The sequence below is a fragment of the Phyllobates terribilis genome, unplaced genomic scaffold, assembly GCF_046119375.1.
Source record: "Phyllobates terribilis strain yellow unplaced genomic scaffold, ASM4611937v1 Scaffold_3__8_contigs__length_932513732, whole genome shotgun sequence".
NCBI classification, from domain to species: Eukaryota; Metazoa; Chordata; class Amphibia; order Anura; family Dendrobatidae; genus Phyllobates; species Phyllobates terribilis.
This window is the reverse complement of record NW_027362763.1, coordinates 453,461,885-453,482,640: the sequence shown is the minus strand read 5'-3', so window position 1 is coordinate 453,482,640 and position 20,756 is coordinate 453,461,885. Positions and strand designations below refer to the sequence as shown.

Here is a 20,756-nt window from a genome sequence, read left to right as displayed (position 1 = left end):
TGAACCTTGTACTACTGTATAATATGCTGTATGGACCTTGTACTAATGTATAATATATTGTCTGGACCTTGTACCGCTGTATAATATGCTGTATGGACCTTGTACCACTGTATAATATGCTGTATGGACATTGTACTACTGTATAATATATTGTCTGGACCTTGTACTAATGTATAATATGCTGTATGGACCTTGTACTAATGTATAATATAATATATGAACCTTGTACTGTTGTATAATATGCTGTATGGACCTTGTACTACTGTATAATATGTTGTATGGACCTTGTACTACTGTATAATATGTTGTATATGGAACTTGTACTAATGTATAAAATGCTGTATGTGCGGTACTGTATAGGACACTGTTGTAACAACATACTGTCAAATATCTGCTAATGCAGTGTAAATGTTGCAGTCTACTACTGCCAGGCTGTATAGAATGTCATTCCTTACATATTGCATATTTTTAATGTGCTTTACTGCAATAATGTATGACAATGACAATATTTTGTAATATTGGACTGTGATATTTTATTATGATATTCTTCCTAATAAAATATGGTTATATTGTGCTATCATTCTCTAATATAATACATAGCGATGCATAATATAAAAACAGATAATCCACCATTGTACTGTTATATTTGTCCTGAAATAAACCTTTGCCTTGGCCCAGTTTATTCCATGTAAGGAGATGGTTAAAAATAAGAAAAACACAGCCATCTGTTGTGATTGTTCCAGTAAATAATAATAAATAATAATAATAATGGCTCATATTGGCAAGTAATGTGCCATAATAAGGCTGACAGTGGCCCTCTCCTCCAATCACCAGGCAGACAGTGGCCCTCTCCTCTCTCCCATCATCAGGTGGACAGTGGCCCTCTCCTCTCCTGCCATTATCAGGCTAATAGTGGCCCTCTCCTCCCATGATCAGGCTGACAGTGGCTCTCTCCTCCCATTATCGGCTGACAGTGTCCCTCCTCCCATCATCAGGCTGACAATGACCCTCTCCTCCCATTATCTGTCTGACAGTGTCTCTCTCCTCCCATTATCAGGCTGACAGTGTCTCTCTCCTCCCATTATCAGGCTGACAGTGGTCCTCTCCTCCCATATATCAGGCTGACAGTAGCCCTCTCCTCCCATCATTAGGCTGACAATGGCCCTCTCCTCCCATCATCAAGCTGACAGTGTCTCTCTCCTCCCATTGTCAGGCTGACAGTTCCCTCTCCTCACATCATCAGGCTGACAATGGCTCTCTCCTCCCATCATCAGGCTGACAGTTCCCTCTCCTCCCATCATCAGGCTGACAGTGGTCCTCTCCTCCCATATATCAGGCTGACAGTAGCCCTCTCCTCCCATCATCAGGCTGACAGCGACCCTCTCCTCCCAATATCTGTCTGACAGTGTCTCTCTCCTCCCATCATCAGGCTGACAATGGCCCTCTTCTCCCATCATCAGGCTGACAGTGTCTCTCTCCTCCCATTATCAGGCTGACAATGGCCCTCTCCTCCCATCATCAGGCTGACAGTTCCCTCTCCTCCCATCATCAGGCTGACAGTGGTCCTCTCCTCCCATACATCAGGCTGACAGTAGCCCTCTCCTCCCATCATCAGGCTGACAGCGACCCTCTCCTCCCATTATCTGTCTGACAGTGTCTCTCTCCTCCCATCATCAGGCTGACAGTGTCTCTCTCCTCCCATTATCAGGCTGACAGTTCCCTCTCATCACATCATCAGGCTGACAATGGCCCTCTCCTCCCATCATCAGGCTGACAGTTCCCTCTCCTCCCATCATCAGGCTGACAGTGGTCCTCTCCTCCCATATATCAGGCTGACAGTAGCCCTCTCCTCCCATCATCAGGCTGACAGCGACCCTCTCCTCCCATTATCTGTTTGACAGTGTCTCTCTCCTCCCATCATCAGGCTGACAATGGCCCTCTCCTCCCATCATCAGGCTGACAGTTCCCTCTCCTCCCATACATCAGGCTGACAGTGGTCCTCTCCTCCCATACATCAGGCTGACAGTAGCCCTCTCCTCCCAACATCAGGCTGACAATGGCCCTCTCCACCCATCATCAGGCTGACAGTGTCCCTCTCCCACCAGTCGCCTCTATGTGATCCTTCTCTCATGGCTAGATAGCAGACAGGCAGGTGTGAACAGGTTCATGATGAGGATGCTCGGAAAGTAAATTATTATTATTTGCTAACAGTGGAATTAGAGCAGAGCGGATTTCATGCTCTGAATATTGCGCCCTGGATGATTGTTTTCACTCCTCTCCAATTAGATTCACTAATGTATGTAAAGCAAGAAGCGTTACTGTAAGTCTGCGACAGGTGAGAACTGGTGCTACCTGCAGCCCGTGAGCAGTGGTCAGCTGTATCCCCGCTGGTGGAGGATAGCCGGCGGCGACCCCCTGTAATCCCCCCGGTCATCAGAAGCTTGACGTACCAATACTGCTCACCGCCTATTAGTGTCTCACACGTGAGACATTTCCACAATTACAAATACACATATAGGAATAGCTGCAATAAATGGCTGGGTGCACTGACCACAGCTTGTCTCCTGCTTCTACAGTCACATTACCTGCCGCGGCATTGTCATTTACCCCATTTATTCCTAATATTTTTATTTAAAACTACAAACATCTATATTTTCTTTGTTGATATGTCAGTTATTTGTCTGTCAGCTGCCCACCTATTATCTCTCTGGTAATCCGTCACTTCATTTCTCTAACTTTTTACTTCATTATTTATCACTTCTTTATCTATCTATCTATCTATCTATCTATCATCTATCTATCTTATCACATATCTATCTATCTATCTATCTATCATCTATCTATCTTATCCATATCTATTTATCTATCTATCCTTATATCTATCTATTTATCTATCTATCTATCCTTATATCTATCTATCTATCTATCCTTATATCTATCTATTTATCTATCTATCCTTATATCCATCTATCTATCTATCTATCTATCTATCTATCCTTATATCAATCTATCTATTTAAATCTTCATTATCTATATTTTATTTATCTGTTGCTCAGTTTCTTCACTCCCTCTATATCTTTATTATTTATGTTTAACATATATATTTTAACTCTATCTCTTTATTATCTATTTTTCTGTTTCTTCATTATCTATCACTTCATTAACTTATTTATTTTAATACAGAATCAATCTATCTTTACATCAATTTATCTTTCTATTTGTCTCTCTCTCCATTACTTGTCTGTGTATTATCTGTTAGTCTATTTGTGTAGTCTCTTTCTGATTATAAACCGCAAATGCTTTTTACTTCTGTATTTAGTATCTGTTTATGGATCTTTTCATTATCTAATTACTTAATATACAGTTTACAAATGGCTAGATGTCCACAGGTATAAACCATTATTTCCTAATTATTCTATTGCTTTTCTACTTCACATATCTCTAATATCTCGTGGATCTATTTATCTAGAAATCATCTAATTTCCAATATTTAATTTCCTATTTTATTTAGTATCTATAATTTATTTATATAGTCTAGGGAATATCTCTGCATCTTAAGTACAAGCTTAATATCTATCTATCTATCCCATATCTATCTATCTATCTATCTATCTGTCTCTCTCTATCTATCTATTATCTATCTATCTATCTATCTATCTTATCCATATCTATCTGTCTATATCTATCTATCTATCTATCTCTCTATCTCTCTATCTCTCTCTATATCTATCTCTATCTCTCTCTGTCTATCTACCTTAGTCAATGAGAAGGCACATTAATAAGGACATAGTGAGAACAATAAGGAAACAAGACAATGTCAGGGAATAGATTTGTATATAGAGTCCCGGGAAAATTCATTCACTTGGGAGTTGACTCCTCCGCCACCCTCCGCCTGCCCGGCCGGTCCACTGTAAGGACAGTTCACCAGGTCACAGGCCAGGACCCCTAGCAGTGTATCACTCTACTGACGTCACTTCTGTCCACAGCCAATCAGAACCCGGCTAACAGAGTTTGCTGTCCAATGGGCTGCTGCAGGAGCTGTGAGTGGCAGTGAGGGAGGATACACGGAGCGGCACCGGGGATGAAGTTGTACTAAGTCCAGCGCGGAGACAGGAACAAGTTAATGGCTTCCTGAGCTCCAAATATCCGCCCTGTAATCAGCACCGGACCCGCTGCCCGCAGGGCACCGAGCAGCAGGTGAGTCCTCCGCTTACTAGGGGGAGGGCATGTGTCCTACTCCGGTGCACCCCAATCTGCCTGAGGCTGGAGACACCTGTTCTGCACAACTGTGTACAGCGTCCACTAAAGTAGGGCAGGGGCACTGCTGCTAGGCACCGTCACCCTAATCACACCACCACTCACTGGGTGCTGGGCCCTAACCAAGAGGTGCTGCAGGTACCAGGAAATAATATGTATCCTCTATCGCCTATCTATAAAATCTATGTATTATCTATCATTATCTATCTATCTATCTGTCTCTATATATTTATTTATGTTCTATCTATCGCTATATATTTATATATCTATTTATTATCTATCTATTATTTATCTAGCTCTATATATTTTTCTATCTATCTGTCATTTATATATTTAGTATCTGATTATAATTTATTTATTATTCATCTAAAATATCTATTTGTTCTAATTTATCTATATATCTAATGTATATTACCTGTTGTTTTATCTATCAATTATCTATATCTACCTGTAATCTATTTCTCTCTGTATATATATATATATATTTACTTGCCTGTTATCAATCTATAATTTATTTACATATTCAATGTCCATGATCTATTATTTTATCTAGCAACTATCTATTATATATATATATATATATAAAATCTATTTACATATTTAGCTATTTATCTATCTGACTACCAATGTACATATTTATTATATATTGAATATCTATCTAATCTATCTATTAATATATATAGAATATATATTTGGAGCTCACATAGCCATTGTTATTTAACTAGTATTAGATTTATAGATAAAATAATTTATAATAAGCCCTCTGTATCTGTACTTGTATACATAATGGCTGGTGGCCGGTTCATGCAGCGTTATATGAACACCCTATTTATTACATTGATGGTTCACCACACAAGCAATTGTTACCATCCACCTTTCATCTCTCCCCTATTTCCTCATAGACTGTAAGTTTGTGAGCAGGGCCCTCACTCCTCTTGGTATCTGAATTATGTGTTACTTTGTAATGTCTATATTGTATGTACCTCTTCCCTCTGAAATGTAAAGTGCTGTGGAATATGTGGGCCCTATAAAAAAAATATATTATTAAAAATTATTAATTACATATGCATATATATGATAGGACTGCTGCTTATCGATCTTATTTCTTATCTATTGTTTTAATTATCTGATTGTCAAACTATTTGTTATTTGAGTATTATATGTTTCCTTATAAGAAATGACATATTACAGTTTACATTTTTATTTTGCTTACACTTAAATGCATGACTTTTCATTATTATGCCTAATTATGTGATCTAAGGCCATCTAGAGACTGTTTTTAATTAGATAAGTGCAATTAATGCTTATTCATATATAAATAGCGAATAGTGTATGTATCTATAAATATATATATATATATATATATATATATATATATATATATATATATATGAATATGAATATTACCACAGATGTAATGAAAAAAAGATAAAAAATGTGAAAAGATTTTAAATAACACAAATATTTAATAGAAGGCTTATATGTACACAGAGAAAGAATGAAGTCCATAGCTATATTATGTGCTCATATATATATACATGTGTGTGTGTGTTTTTATATATATATTTATATATACTATATATATATCATATCTGATGGATATGATAGATGGATTGTGTAGTGTCATCTGACCCATGTGTGCTCTGTATACAGGACTGCACTGTACGGTGACCTGTCAGACCCCCGATGTGACACTGGGCGACCCTGCATCTGTCCTGGAATGACACGACTTGCTGGCCCGGACAGCACGGCTGAGCAGGCAGAGTCCCGGGCTGGATTTGGCGTCTCGGTGGATATGTGTGCCCTGTAATCGGTGCCAGCATTAGATTGTGCCGGTGACACTATTCCACATGCCCGTGGCCTGGAGAGCAGGGGGTGTTTGTGTGTCCGCTCTCATTGATGGTTCTGTGGAGCTGTATCTGCAGTAATAGTAGTTACCAAGGGTTAATAGGAGTCCGCCATGAAAGAGAAGTCCAAGAACGCTGCCCGGACTAGGCGGGAGAAGGAGAACAGCGAGTTCTATGAACTGGCCAAACTGCTGCCCCTGCCCTCTGCCATCACCTCCCAGCTGGACAAGGCGTCCATAATCCGGCTGACCACCAGCTATCTGAAGATGAGAGTGGTCTTCCCTGAAGGTATGTGCTGGCCCCTTATTCTTTCCTCTATGACTGCTCATCTATTATGTAATTATAGTGTCTGTCTCTCTGCCCGCGGGCATCGTGCCCCTCTCCTGTGCCCACAGTCCCGCAGCACAAGACTGGTAACATTCACAACAATTTCATATATATTGGTATAATCTATTATATCTATTTATCTATCTATTATCTATCTATATTTATCATATCTATCTATCTGTCTATTATATCTATCTATTATATCTCTATCTATCTTTCTGTCTATTATCTATCTGATTATCACTGGTCTGTTCTATATATTTAGTGTAAGAGAACGATGACATAATAATGCATTACACATATTATGTAACTTGTATGTGTATATATTTATATATAATTAAATAATTAAATATATACACTTTATATATTATATATATATGATACTAGATAAAGGAGGCGCTGGTAGGCTGATCACTAACAGCAGCTGCGAGTTAGTAGACACAGAACCGCTGCGTGTCAGTGGGTAGGTGTAACAAGAGTTTAGGTTATATAATTCGTGGTAAGGTAGTGAGGCGGACTCAGACTCAGTTGATAAAATGGTCAATTTTTATTAAGTTAAAATGTAATCCTAAAATGTTAAAATGTTATCCAACATTTTAGGATTACATTTTAACTTAATAAAAATTGACCCTTTTATCAACTGAATCTGAGTCCGCCTCACTACCTTACCACGAATTATATAACCTAAACTCATAAATATATATACATCATGATTCAACTGATAAAATTAGTATCTTTTAATAGACACATTGTTACATACACATTTTTAAAACATTAGATATGGATATATACAATTATATTTTCGTGTATATTAAATCTTGCACACATCTATATATACATTTTAGATAGATAATAGACATATGTGCACGCTTGTTATTCTACAAGACAGATAAATAACATTAGAGTAATTTTCTTGGAATAATCATGGCGGTCAGGATGGCGGCCATCAGTGGTGTTGGCAGTAGAGATAGTAGGGGTTTGCACTGGATGCTGGCAGTGCATGGCTGCTATTAGATTCAGCTCTGCTACTGTCCACAGTGGATGTTCCCATTAGCAGTGATTTGTAGGCTCTGCCGGTCTCAGTGGGCTTCTTTTCTGCGTGATTTCCAGCAGATCTGGCCAATTATTGCCGCCTATGTAGCTGCCTGTGTGATCAGAAGAAGCATATGGTGCAGTGTGCAGGGCTGTGCCTGAAAGAATAGCGGCAGCCTGTCCCTGGGTGCCCAGAGAATAATGCCGCCGTCCTCCAGGGAGAGCGCAGCCTGGCACAGCACACAGCCCTCCACTCACTATGCAAATGCGTGTACAATGCCACGGCACCCAATTATCATTCTCAAGCCCACGGAGCTGCGGCTGAAGGGAATCCACAGGTCACTCATAGTCCGGAGTCCTGATCCTTCAATAGTCAATGGCTAAGAATTGGGCAAACACATGGGTCCAATAGAGCGATCTAACTCTAGGGTTCCAGGGCACTATCTATCTATCTATCTATCTACAGTCTATCTATCTATTATCTATCTATCTATCTATCTATCTATCTATCTATCTCTATCTATCTATCTAAATCTATTTGTAACATATATATTTATATATATATACCCTCCTCTTATCCCTCTTGCTTATTCTCTGTATACACACATGAAGTATCAGGAGCCCTGAAGTTACTATACTCTCTGTTCTGCACCAGGGACACGTGGTGCCCTGTGCCCCATTGTTTGCCAGGAAAGGTGAGGAGGGGGTTAGTGTCGGGTTACAATGTTTATTCTCCCTGCACAAGTTTTTCTCATCTCTGGGCCTTTACACTGGCCACTTTCACTAATCCCTACGTTTTTCATGTGGGCTTATGCTCTGATGTACTGGACTCAACTTCTAATAGAACAGTTAGAAGCTGAGATTTATGTGCAGACTGCAGCATCTCTTATATGTATATCTTCTGCACTTTATAAAGCATTCAATGTCAATTTATACAGTCTCCAAATATTTGCACTAAAGCATATATATTACCATATTTCTCTCCAAATATATTCCTTGAATCCATATATATTACCACATATCTCCTAACATTTACCCTGAAGCATACATATTGCCATATCTCTCTCCAAATATATTCCTTGAATCCATATATATTACCACATCTCTCCTAAAGCTTACTCTGAAGCATACATATTGCCATATATCTTCCAAAAAAAAAATATATATATATATCCTGAACCAAAATTTTTTGTCATTTTTCTCCAACATATATCCTGAAGCAATGTATCCCTGAACATTACTTGTTGCACACACAAGGAGAAGACAATATGATAGTAGATCATGAACTGGTCAGTAATGAGATGCTGTTTGTAAATATCAGAGCTCTACCCATAGAAGGAAAAAGTCGCAGCGACTGTCCGCAATCGGCAGTTGTTACATTACACACTTCTATATGTAGAAACACACAGAATAAATAAAGATTTACTTCTAATGTGATAGGATTAGTAAGTAATTACTGTCATATTATTTTAGGATTTATCCTGAGTCTGTCTGGAAATCTATCTATCTATCTATCTATCTATCTATCTATCTATCTATCTATCTATCTATCTATCTATCTATCTATCTATCTATCCCAAATCTATCTATCTATCTATCTATCTTTCTGTCCATCCATCCATTTATCTATCATATATAAGCACATCCAGGTGGATTATTTTATGTTTGCGTTAAATATATATTATTCCAATATACAATGCAGTAGATGGAAGATGAATGCGATAAATATAATTAAAACATCTATGTACACAGGATTTAAAGGAAATATGTTAAACAGTCTCCCTTCAGGTAAAAAAAAACATTGCTACATTTTTATCAGGACATTCTAATTCGTATTACAACATTGTAAATTAATTTATTGGAGAGTTGAGATGGCGTAATAACCAAATACCAAATCTGTCACTTGTTTATGAAGATTATATTTAATGATATTTTCTTGGATGTAACTGAATTCGTTGAGTCCAACTTTATCACGTATATAATAACCAGTTAGTGAATTATCTATGCATATCTAGAACCTGTATAAAGTCCGAACAGCACCAGACCATTGTTTCTTGTTTTTTAGTGATATAAATATTGATATTGATGAATGATGTATTGATATATGATGTGCGGGTGTATCGGGGTATGGTAGAGCCTCCATAACTAGATAGCATTGTTGTATGTGTATCTTAATCTTTTGATTTATGTGATAACATTTCGAAAGTTTGACAATTAAAAATTATCATTATCAACATCATCATCACAATTGCAGTAATCATTATAATACTTTCTAATACGCTCTCTCTATATATATACATTCAATGTATAATTCTTTTTACTATAAAAATAATATATATATATATATATATACACACCTATATACACTATACATACACACAATATATAACTAGACAATTATAATATATTTATATATATATATATATATGTAAAAAAATTATATATATGTAAACATCCAAAAAAGGAGGCAGCACATCCAAAATAGTAAGAAAGTAAGGATCCTTTATTCACCATCACAAGCTACGTTTCAGCTCACTCGATGGAGCCTTTCTCAAACATGCTCCTTTCACTATTTTGGATGCGCTGCCTCCTTTTTTGGATTGCTATATATTTGATAGAAAGCCTTATCAGTTTCCTTAGGAGAGACTGTCATCCATTTAGGCAGTGCTGCTCTTTTTCTGGATTTTTATATGTAAATAAATATATATATTTAAAAATAAATATATACACATGTATATGCTTGGCTGCACATTTACATATTGCTTTTGTACACTATCTCAGAGGTGTTTATATATATATATATATATATATATATATATATATATATATATATATATATATATATATAAACTGAAAAACAGCAGCACTGCCTAAATGGGTGCAAATCTTCCCCAATGAAGATGCCAAAGCTACCCATCAAACATATAGTATATGTATGTATATATATATATATATATATATATATATATATATATATAACATATAACAAACATATAGTATATATTTCTATAAATAAACATATATATATATATATATATATATATATATATATATATATATATATATATATAAAATCGGTGGTGTGTATGTATATATTTGGTTATACACTACTTTTCTACACTATCCCTTTGTGATGGTCCCTTCCACGATCTATGTGCTGGACTGTCCTTCGCAACGTTATGGCCTCTGCATCACCCGCCGCGGGTGTTGAGCCTTCAGGGTGACTACTGATTGCCATTCACGCTAGCCCTGCACAGTGTGCTGCCAATGTGTCCGTGATGTGTCCGTGTTTGCTTAGCTGCTGGACAGGTGCGGTGCTGTGTTCTCCTATGTAATGCAGTGTGAAGCCGACCCGCATCGCCTGAAATTCTGCAGATATTCCGAGCAATCTGATTGTCTGCATTTGTAAATCGCCTTCATTTCTGGATATAAGTGCGGCATTTGCAGTCACATATAAGGGAGATCAGGTGTACACATATTCCTATGTCGGAGTAAATAATTAACTCTATAGTCGCTGTAAGCTACAGAACACTTTCTCCTGACTGTAGAGCCAGTCGTCAGAAGGTAATATCAGTCCTCATCCTGAAATGCCGAGGTCCGATCTCAACCACACTCCATGGTCCGATCTCAACCACACTCCATGGTCCGATCTCAACCACACTCCATGGTCCGATCTCAACCACACTCCATGGTCCGATCTCAACCACACTCCATGGTCCGATCTCAACCACACTCCATGGTCCGATCTCAACCACACTCCATGGTCCGATCTCAGCCACACTCCATGGTCCGATCTCAACCACACTCCATGGTCCGATCTCAGCCACACTCCATGGTCCGATCTCAACCACACTCCATGGTCCGATCTCAACCACACTCCATGGTCCGATCTCAACCACACTCCATGGTCCGATCTCAACCACACTCCATGGTCCGATCTCAACCACACTCCATGGTCCGATCTCAGCCACACTCCATGGTCCGATCTCAACCACACTCCATGGTCCGATCTCAACCACACTCCATGGTCCGATCTCAACCACACTCCATGGTCCGATCTCAACCACACTCCATAGTCCCCTATGCGATCTGAATATATGATCTATTAGTTTAGAAGTTACCCTTGTTTTCTAGATGAAGTACAGGAGTACTGTAGTATTTTGGCAGCAATGTGATGTAGTCATTGACAAGCTCAGCACCTGTACTGTAGCCCATCTATGCTGATTATCATTGTGGTCATTTTATTACTGGAAAAGAACGACAAAAAGTATCAGAACAATGAGATCAATGCAAGTTTCCCTGCCAAATCCCAATAACCCAGCTACATTTCACATGTGATGTTGCACAAGGGGTATTTATTTTTCTAGATTGCAGTTGCTTTGTACCTAGGAGCTGAACACCTTTTCCAGTTTGGGTTAGAAGTTTCCATTGTTTCCTTTACACCTGCTTCTTTGGATACTAACCACATTTACCTTGTTACAAGGAAGCTCTGTCATTTCTAAATAAGAAGCACAACAATGAAATAAGAAGTGCTGCAATAATGTGTATATAGGTGATTATTTAGGTCTTCTTCATATTTCTGTGTCCGGTTCAGTTCCCTCTGGCTTTTTATATGAAAGTTTTAGAGAAACCAATTTGTTTTCTACAAGATATAGTTGTTGGGTTTTCACAGTGAAAGTGTCTGGTATTAATGCTGTACAGTAAGCCTTTATTAGCTGCCATACCTTACAGGCTGGGATCAATTATTTGCTACTTGTTTCTAACATAAATCTATAGCATTTCTGCATCAAAAATTAGCACATGATGTATATTCATGCATTTTGGGTACATTTTTTGTTGTTGCAGAAATATAGCAGAAAATGCAACAAAACAATGCCAGGTCAGTGGTTTCTAGCAAAAAAAAAAAATAGCATAAGAATGAGACTCCATTAAAACGCATCCACTTTTTTGGTATTGTGAAATGCTTGTGGATTATACATGCATAAAATCCACAATTAAAATTTGCAACATGAGAACCCAACCATATAAGTTATAATGCAGGCAGCGTTTCTTTCTGTGGGACAGAACATCACCTATGGATGCTTTGTTCTCATGCCGAAGATTTTTTTTTATGTCTGAGCAGGTCACAGCTAATAATATTTTTGTGCGTGTTTTTGTACTAAGGTAATTATTAGGCAGGGCTTGTTATCACTGACTTTGATGCCACAGATCAATTTTCCCATTAAAGGGAAACCTGACATGTCTGTTTTACTAAATAGGTTTATTTCCCATGAAATAACAAAATATGCGGCATCTTTTTTCATAACTAAATAGACAACTGGGTGTTATTATTACCCTTGTCAAAGGGGTGTGTCACAGTCTGATATTGTCACCACTGATTTGACAATGTCAAAGTGCAAAGTGCATCCCCAACTGGTGACACCAAAGAATTCTAGTTTTTTTTTTTAGATTAAAAAGTGAATTAAAAGTAAGCCAACTAATAGCTGGTATTACTAAAACACCTGATGGAAGCTGATCTTATTGTTTGCAATGGTAGCATTCCCACATGCACTGAGTTTTTGGTCCAGACAGGTTCAGGTGCCTGACGTTTCATTTATCGTGATTTGGCTCTTGACCAGCTCTGGGGAGTAAAATGGTGAAAAAATAAGTTTGCAACAGTTTTGCCATAAGTTGTGATGAAGTTGAGTTGCATCAGGCTTAAAAAACTAATCCCGGTGATAAGAGATATCTGTGAATGCAGCCATAGGGTATGTTCACACGTAGCGTTGTGGCTGCATTTTATTTTCTAAGTTTTTTTAATGCAAATTTTCAGCTGTGTTTTACGGTACCAGCAAAGTCTATGAAAGTTCAGAAATCTCATGCACACACCTTGTTTTTTTTTTCCTGACTGTTTAGTCAAAGAGCTGTGTTTTTGCAAAATGCAGCAGGTCACTTCTTTCAGCGTTTTTGCAGCGTTTTTCACCCATTCAATGGGTACTGCAAAAACGCAGCAAAAAACACATGCATCAGGTTTTGCTGCGTTTTTACTGCCAAAACCCGAGAAAGATTATTCAAGTTATTTTTTTTTTATGCACTAAACTTTATCAGCAACAATACAGTAAAAAATGCTGCAAAAATGCAGCAAAAAACGCATGGAAACTCATCGAAACCTGCATTTTTGAGGTTGTTTTTTTTAATGCCAAGAGAGCAGCTTTTGGCTATGTGCCCACGATGCAGAAATGAAGCAGAAATTTTCCGGAGCACTCCTTTTTGAAGCATTTTTGAAGCGTTTTTACTTGCGGATTTGCCATGCGTTTTTCCAATGCATGGTATAGGCAAATCCGCATTCGGAAGCGCACAAGAAATGGTCATGCTGCATTTTTTTCCTCACCTAAAATCCACGCAGAAAAAATCCTGACTATGTGCACAGAACTTGCAAAATGTCATAGGAAGTCATGGGATAAGATGTGCAATGCGTTTCCACATGGAAAAAAACGCACAAAAAGCGCACCAAATCCACTTCGTGGCCTGCAGAAAAAAAAGCACAGCAAAAACGCTACGTGTGAACATAGTCAAATAAACAGATTTATCATCCAGCATGAGCCACTGTGACTTGGTAAATGTTACGAATGTCTGGAACTCCACAATTCATATATATATATATATATATATATATATATATATATATATATATATATATATATTTACTAAATTGCACACGTTAGGAGAGCTGATGGATGCTCTTTAACTTTAATGAGAAGTAAAGGCTACTATTGGATATGAGTTCTACACATTTTGGCATACTTTAGCACTTCCTATATTCTATGGAGCTCGATGCTTACCCTATGGAAATACATATAAATGGCTGCATGGAAGTGATTGTAACTTATGGTTAATCAGCCAGAGATAGGATTTCCAGCCTTTCTTTCTGTACCTATTTACCTGGGCTTCCAGTTAGCAGTTGCACCTGGATTAGTTTTCTTGTGGCTTATTACTACCAATGCCGGACAACAAAAAAAAGCCAGATGGCCTGATAGGTGGAAACAAGGCGTTCCTTATGCGCAATGACAGGCAGCTCCTTTCCTGAATGGCCCTGCAGTGCAAGGCGCTGCCTCTCCAGGAGTAACAGTGGACAATATGCACAAATACTTAATGTGATAAAGTTTCTCACTGAAACCAGTTTATTTTTGAACCTAGATTTTCAGAGAACAAAAATCTGTCCTTGTGATATGAAGATCTCACAGGTGCATTGTTCTTCACAAGAGAAAAGCTTTGATAGCTGTACTGTAAGGCAAGGTTCACACATATCAGAAGTGTCTGGACAGTTGCTTTTTTGTCTCTGCTAGACACAAATGATTATAAAGTTGCTCACTTTGAGCACCACGGGTTTTTACATTCTGGAAGCAAACAATAGTGTTTTGTATTCAATACATGTAGAGATTTTTAAAAGGATTTGATGCAAGTAGAACTGAAGAATTTTTCATTTTACAATTAATAAGCTTCTTCTGTTGAACCAAAGACACTTGAGAAATACTTTTAATTTTCTATAAAAAACTGTCTAAACAAATAACAATACCTGACTGTTTTTTTTCATGTAAAATATGCTGGGGAATATTATTTATAATAAACGCACAAGAATTCTGGTTCAATTTGCACCAGAAATGTGTGCCATGAATCACATTAATTATGGTTTTAAACAATGCTTCAAGTTGACAAGAGGGCATGGCCAATTGGAAAGGTAAAGTGGTTTGATGGTTTAGGGGAAATGGCCTGAAATGCAAACAGAACCAAAATTTTGTCACACAAAGTAAACCAAATAGAGGTGATGCAAAGTTTATCATCCAGCTTGAACCTCTGCGATTAATTTACACTGTTTAAAAATTAGACGGCAATAGACAATTAGCCCCTCTGAGCATTGAAGAACAATTCTGCTTCTTAATTTTCCAAAGAGGATGAATAATTTAGCAAATAGTTTTTTTTTTTACGTTATTCTGAATTCGTTTATGTTTTCATCTTCAATAATGTCCAAAATTTTTATTTTTAACGTATGCGGCTGTTCTTAGAAATTGAGAGTAGTTCATTTCCACTTTGAGGTCATGTGGCTTCACCACTGCCCACACCATGACATTTTTTTTTAAAGTTTTTGATGGGCAGCATTGTTCCATTTAAAGTGTACTTTAACTCTGCCTCTATAATATATTACATATACATTATTAAAAAAAGGATGCAAAAAAGTATTTGAGAACCAATTTAACACATTTAATACATTTTCTTTGGTGATTGGTAACACAAATGTCAGAATACTCTATATTTCTGATTTTAATCCATTGTAAAAATTATTGTTAATTAAACGCTAAACGATTAAAGAAAACCTGTTATCAAATTCATGGTGTCTGAGCCATGGACAGCATGAATGAGACACTGACTGCGTAACTGCAGCTAGGTATGTTTAACTCTTAAATTCGGGGGAACTACAAGTAAAGTGTCAGTCTTTGCTGATGTCACACAATTTTGTAGGATAATAAAAAATGAGCTAGACTGTATATTATTGATCTAAATTAGATGTCTGCATGGGCAAAACATGGCAGAAGTTTAATGTTGATAAATATAAAGTAATGTATTTAGTTCACAGTAATCATATTGCCGTATATACATTAAATGAAAATATACTCGGGACTACAGAGCAAAATGACTTGGGTATTCAGGTTACAAGTAAGCTGAACAGCAGTACTCAATGTCAGGCAGCTGCTGCAAAAGCAAACAAGATTTTAGGGTGTATAAAAAGAGATAGAAATCCTGTGATCCCAGTGTAGTATTACCCCTCTAAAACTTCTTTATAAAGCCACATCTAGAATATGGAATCCAGTTTTGGGCTCCACATTTTAAGAAGGATATTGGAAAATTGGAGTCAGTTCAAAGGAGGCTAACTAGATTATTATAAGGGATGGAAGGCCTCTCATATGATGAGAGGTTGGAAAAGTTGGACTTGTTTAGCTTAGAAAAAAAAAACACCTCAGAGGAGATCTCATTTATATGTGTGATCAACACAAATGTGTGGCACATGATATATTCCTTCCAAGTACCTTACTAAGGGCTAGAAACATTCATTACGGCAGCTAAACAGGAAAGTGTTCTTTACAGGTAGAGCAGTCAGACCGCAGAATACCCGACTACAAGAGGCAGTAATGGCAAATACACCTTCAGTATTTCAAAAAGGATGCATAGACAATAAAGAAATTACAGAATAATACATAACTCAACGGATACCAAAAGAAGTGAGGGCTCTTCTCACAATAATGGGTCCAATTCTTTGGACTGCACTACCCAGGACAGTTCGATTAATTCCCAATACCCACAGTTTCAAGCGGACCCTAAAAACCCATTTCTTTAGACTGGCGTATCGCCTCCACACACTATCTGTCCGTCTCAGTTTTCCCCCATATTAAAATCTTCTTCAATTTCAGGTTCATACCAACCATGCACTTAATAGCCTCGGTCAGGACTGTACACATACTGGCAAGTGACCAGTCCATGTATTATTATTTATCCTATTTAGTATATCAAGGCTGCATTATACAAAATATGTTCATTCTACCTTTTGTGTATCCCCCATTTCCTCATAGACTGTAAGCTTTCGAGCAGGGCCCTCACTCCTTTTGATATGAAATATGCTTATTCTGTATTGTCTGTATTAGTCCCCCCTAAAATTTGTAAAGTGCTGCGGAATATGTTGGCGCTATAAAAATAAAAAATTATTATTATTATTATAACTTCAACTTGATGGACCTACTGTATGTCATTTTTCAACTTATCTAGCTATGAAACTATGAAAACATTCTTTGAAAAGCCACCCGGGGACTATGTGTCTTAGATGACTAGTATGAGGTGGGTCCCTATCAAGGTTCTAACCATGCTGCTTAAGCTAACTGACAGGTCCATCAGTTTCTTCCTATGTATTTTGTAGCATCGGCATCTCCGCCCCCTGCCAGGCAGAGACGCCGTCCCTCTCACCTCCCCGCTCCCCACGCGGCGTCCTCCTGCGCTTATCTTCCTGCTGCCGGCGCACAGCTTCCCGGGCACTGTGCTTAGGGCGCGCGCGCGCTCCCCCTCTCTTAAAGGGGCCGCGTGCGCTGTCCTAAGGAGTCCCCGGCCAATAGCCGGAGGACCTCCCATATATAAGGCACCTCCTCCAAAATGGAGGTGCCTGAGCAAAGTTGATGCACAGTATACTTACCTCTGCTTCAGCCCTCAGGTCCAGTTGCCAGCCTGACTACTGTTCCGGTCCGCCAGTCTGACTACTCTCCAGCCCGACAGTCTGCCTTCCGTTCTACCCGCCAGTCTGTTTATGGGCAAGTCCGCCTGCTTACCAGGAAGCACCTACCAGTTACCTGCCTGCTACCTGCTGTGCCTGCTAGCCCACTCACCTGGGAGCACTCGCCTGTTACCTGCCTGTTCCTGCCCGTTACCTGCCTGCTACCTGCCGTGCCTGCTAGCCCACACACCTGGGAGTACCCGCCTGTTACCTGCCTGTTACATGATATCCTACCTGGAGGCTCCTGCTGTCACTTGCCGTGACCACCTGTCTGTTACCTAGAGACTTCGACCTGCTCTGCCGTCACGTGCTGTGACCACCCGTCAACTATCCAGAGACTTCTGCCTGCCTGTTGTGTCCATCCGCTATACCGGTCAGTCCCAGTCTGCTGACCCGTGGGAGCCACCTGCTCTCTTTCAAGGTCGTCCCCAGAGTAGCACCTGGTCCCTCTGCTCGGTCCCTCCCTGGTCTCGGAGTCGTTAGCCGCCGTACGACCAGGGTCGGTCTGAGTTGATACTTAGTCACGCCCCTCTGGGTCCCTCCTTGCACCGCGGCACAGAGGTTCCACCACCCGGATCCGTAACAGTTTGCTTGGGCCATGGAACCCGGTGGCACCCAAGCTCCCTCACTCTCTGACCTATACTAGAAGGTGTCCCGTCAGAGATCCCAACAGGAGACCATCCTGAACTTCCTGCGGAGTGTCAACTCCCGCCCGGACACACTGCCCGTCCCTCCTGCATCCACCTCGAGTCGTACGACTCCCGCTCCGGCAGCGCCGCTGCCCACCAATACCATGGCATCCTGCCCCGGTCCCCGGCTTTCTGCACCTCCTCGTTTTGGTGGTGACCCCACCTTAGCTCGAGGCTTCATAAATCAGTGCACCCTGCACTTTGAACTTTTGGCACATCAGTTGATCTCTGACCGGGCCAAAGTGGCATTCATGATGTCCCATCTCACTGGGGAAGCACTGGCATGGCTAAATCCCCTGTGGGAGAGAGGGGATCCCCTGGTGTCCGACCTGTCGTCTTTCCTCGCTGCTTTCTGGAAAGTCTTCGATGAACCAGGGCGAAAAACCTCTTCAGCCTCCTCTCTGCTACGTCTCCGCCAAGGGAGTCTCACCGTGGGCCAATATGCCATACGGTTCCGTACCCTCGCTTCTGAGCTTGCCTGGGATAATGAGGCTCTGGTGTCCGTTTTATGGGAGGGTCTTTCCGGTCGGATTAAGGACGAGTTAGCCGGTCGGGACATTCCTACCACCCTGGATGACCTGGTGTCACTCGCTACCCGGATTGATATCTCGTTCCTAGAACGCACCAAAGAGACCACCCGGGAGAGAAAGTTCCCCCGCCTTGCTCTTACTTTTCAGAGACCTGCCTCTCAACCAGTCACTCCCCGGGCGCACTCGCCCGAACCCATGCAGATCGACCAGACCAAGATGGTCAAATCTCGCCAAGAGTCACGCCGAGCCGAGGGGAGCTGTTTCTATTGTGGCAGTAAAGAGCACCTGATCCGTTCCTGCTCGGAGAGGCCGGAAAACTTCAGTGTCTAGGACCGCTCAGAGAGGTCGTCCTAGGCAAAAGTAAGCCCTCTCCATCCCTGACTTTGTCTGTCTCCATCTCCTGGGGAGAGAACCGTCTGTTCGAAAATGCTCTTCGGGATTCTGGAGCTGCTGGAAACCTCATTTCCCAGTCCCTGGTAGAGAGATACCGAATTCCCACTAAACCTCTGGCTGAACCATTGTCCGTCGCCTCAGTGGATGGAAGACTCCTTCCGGTGACCATCCTGCTCATCACTGAGCCCCTAACCCTGCAGGCGGGAATGCTGCACTCGGAGAAAATCTCCTTCCATGTGCTGTCCGGACTCTTTCACTCCCTATTGCTAGGTCTACCCTGGCTCCAGACACATGAACCCGTGATGAACTGGCAATCCGGTGAAGTACTCCGGTGGGGGCAGGACTGCCATAGGAACTGCCTGATTCCAGTTCGCCCGACTCGTCCTCCACCTACCCCAGCTAATTTACCCGGTCTACCGGCTCCTTACTGGTCCTACGCGGATGTCTTTGGTAAAAAGGAAGCAGAGACACTGCCACCTCATAGGCCATATGATTGCCCGATCGACCTGGTACCTGGCGCCACTCCACCCCATGGGCGTATTTACCCGTTGTTAGCGGCCGAAACCTGGTCCATGTCTGAGTACATTGAGGAGAATCTGGCTAGGGGATTCATCCGGAAATCTACCTCGACGGCTGGAGCCGGATTCTTCTTTGTGAAGAAGAAGGATGGCTTGCTACGCCGCTGTATTGATTATAGAGGACTCAATCAGATCACGGTAAAAAACAAATATCCCCTGCCGCTCATCTCCAAGTTGTTTGATCGCCTTAAGGGCGCCAGGATCTTTTCCAAGCTGGATCTACGTGGAGCGTATAACCTGGTCCGAATCCGTCAAGGAGATGAATGGAAGACGGCATTCAATACCCGGGACGGTCACTATGAATACCGTGTGATGCCCTTCGGTCTCTGCAATGCTCACGCTGTCTTCCAAGAATTGGTCAACGACATCTTCCGTGATCTTGTTTACTCCTGCGTGGTGGTATACCTGGATGATATCTTGGTCTTCTCTCCGGATCTTCCCACACACCGGAGGGATGTTCGTCAGGTCCTGCTTAGGCTCAGGCAGAACCACCTCTATGCTAAATACGAGAAGTGCCTCTTCGAGAAGACCTCCCTTCCATTCCTGGGCTACGTTATATCTCGGACAGGCTTACGAATGGATCCCGAGAAACTCTCTACTGTCCTTAAGTGGCCCCGTCCGGAGGGGTTGAAGGCGATTCAGTGGTTCCTGGGCTTCGCCAACTACTATCGTCTCTTAATTCCGCACTTCTCTTCCCGGACTGCTCCCATATCTGCGCTCACCTGTAAGGGAGCAAATCCTAAGGTATGGTCGCCCGAAGCTGAGGAGGCCTTCCTTTCCTTAAAGCAAGCCTTCTCCTCTGCTCCAGTACT

General features: G+C 40.6%; 1 protein-coding gene across 1 annotated transcript in view; it reads left to right on the top strand.

Moving 5' to 3' along the window:
• Positions 1 to 4,083: 4,083 nt before the first annotated feature.
• Positions 4,084 to 20,756, top strand: part of SIM1 (SIM bHLH transcription factor 1) — a 173,869-nt gene continuing 157,196 nt past the window's right edge. The window contains exons 1-2 of the mRNA XM_073675760.1: positions 4,084 to 4,197; positions 5,911 to 6,392. Coding sequence (XP_073531861.1) covers positions 6,218 to 6,392 — 175 coding nt within the window. The 5' untranslated portion in view covers positions 4,084 to 4,197; positions 5,911 to 6,217. The remainder of the gene's footprint in view (positions 4,198 to 5,910; positions 6,393 to 20,756) is intronic.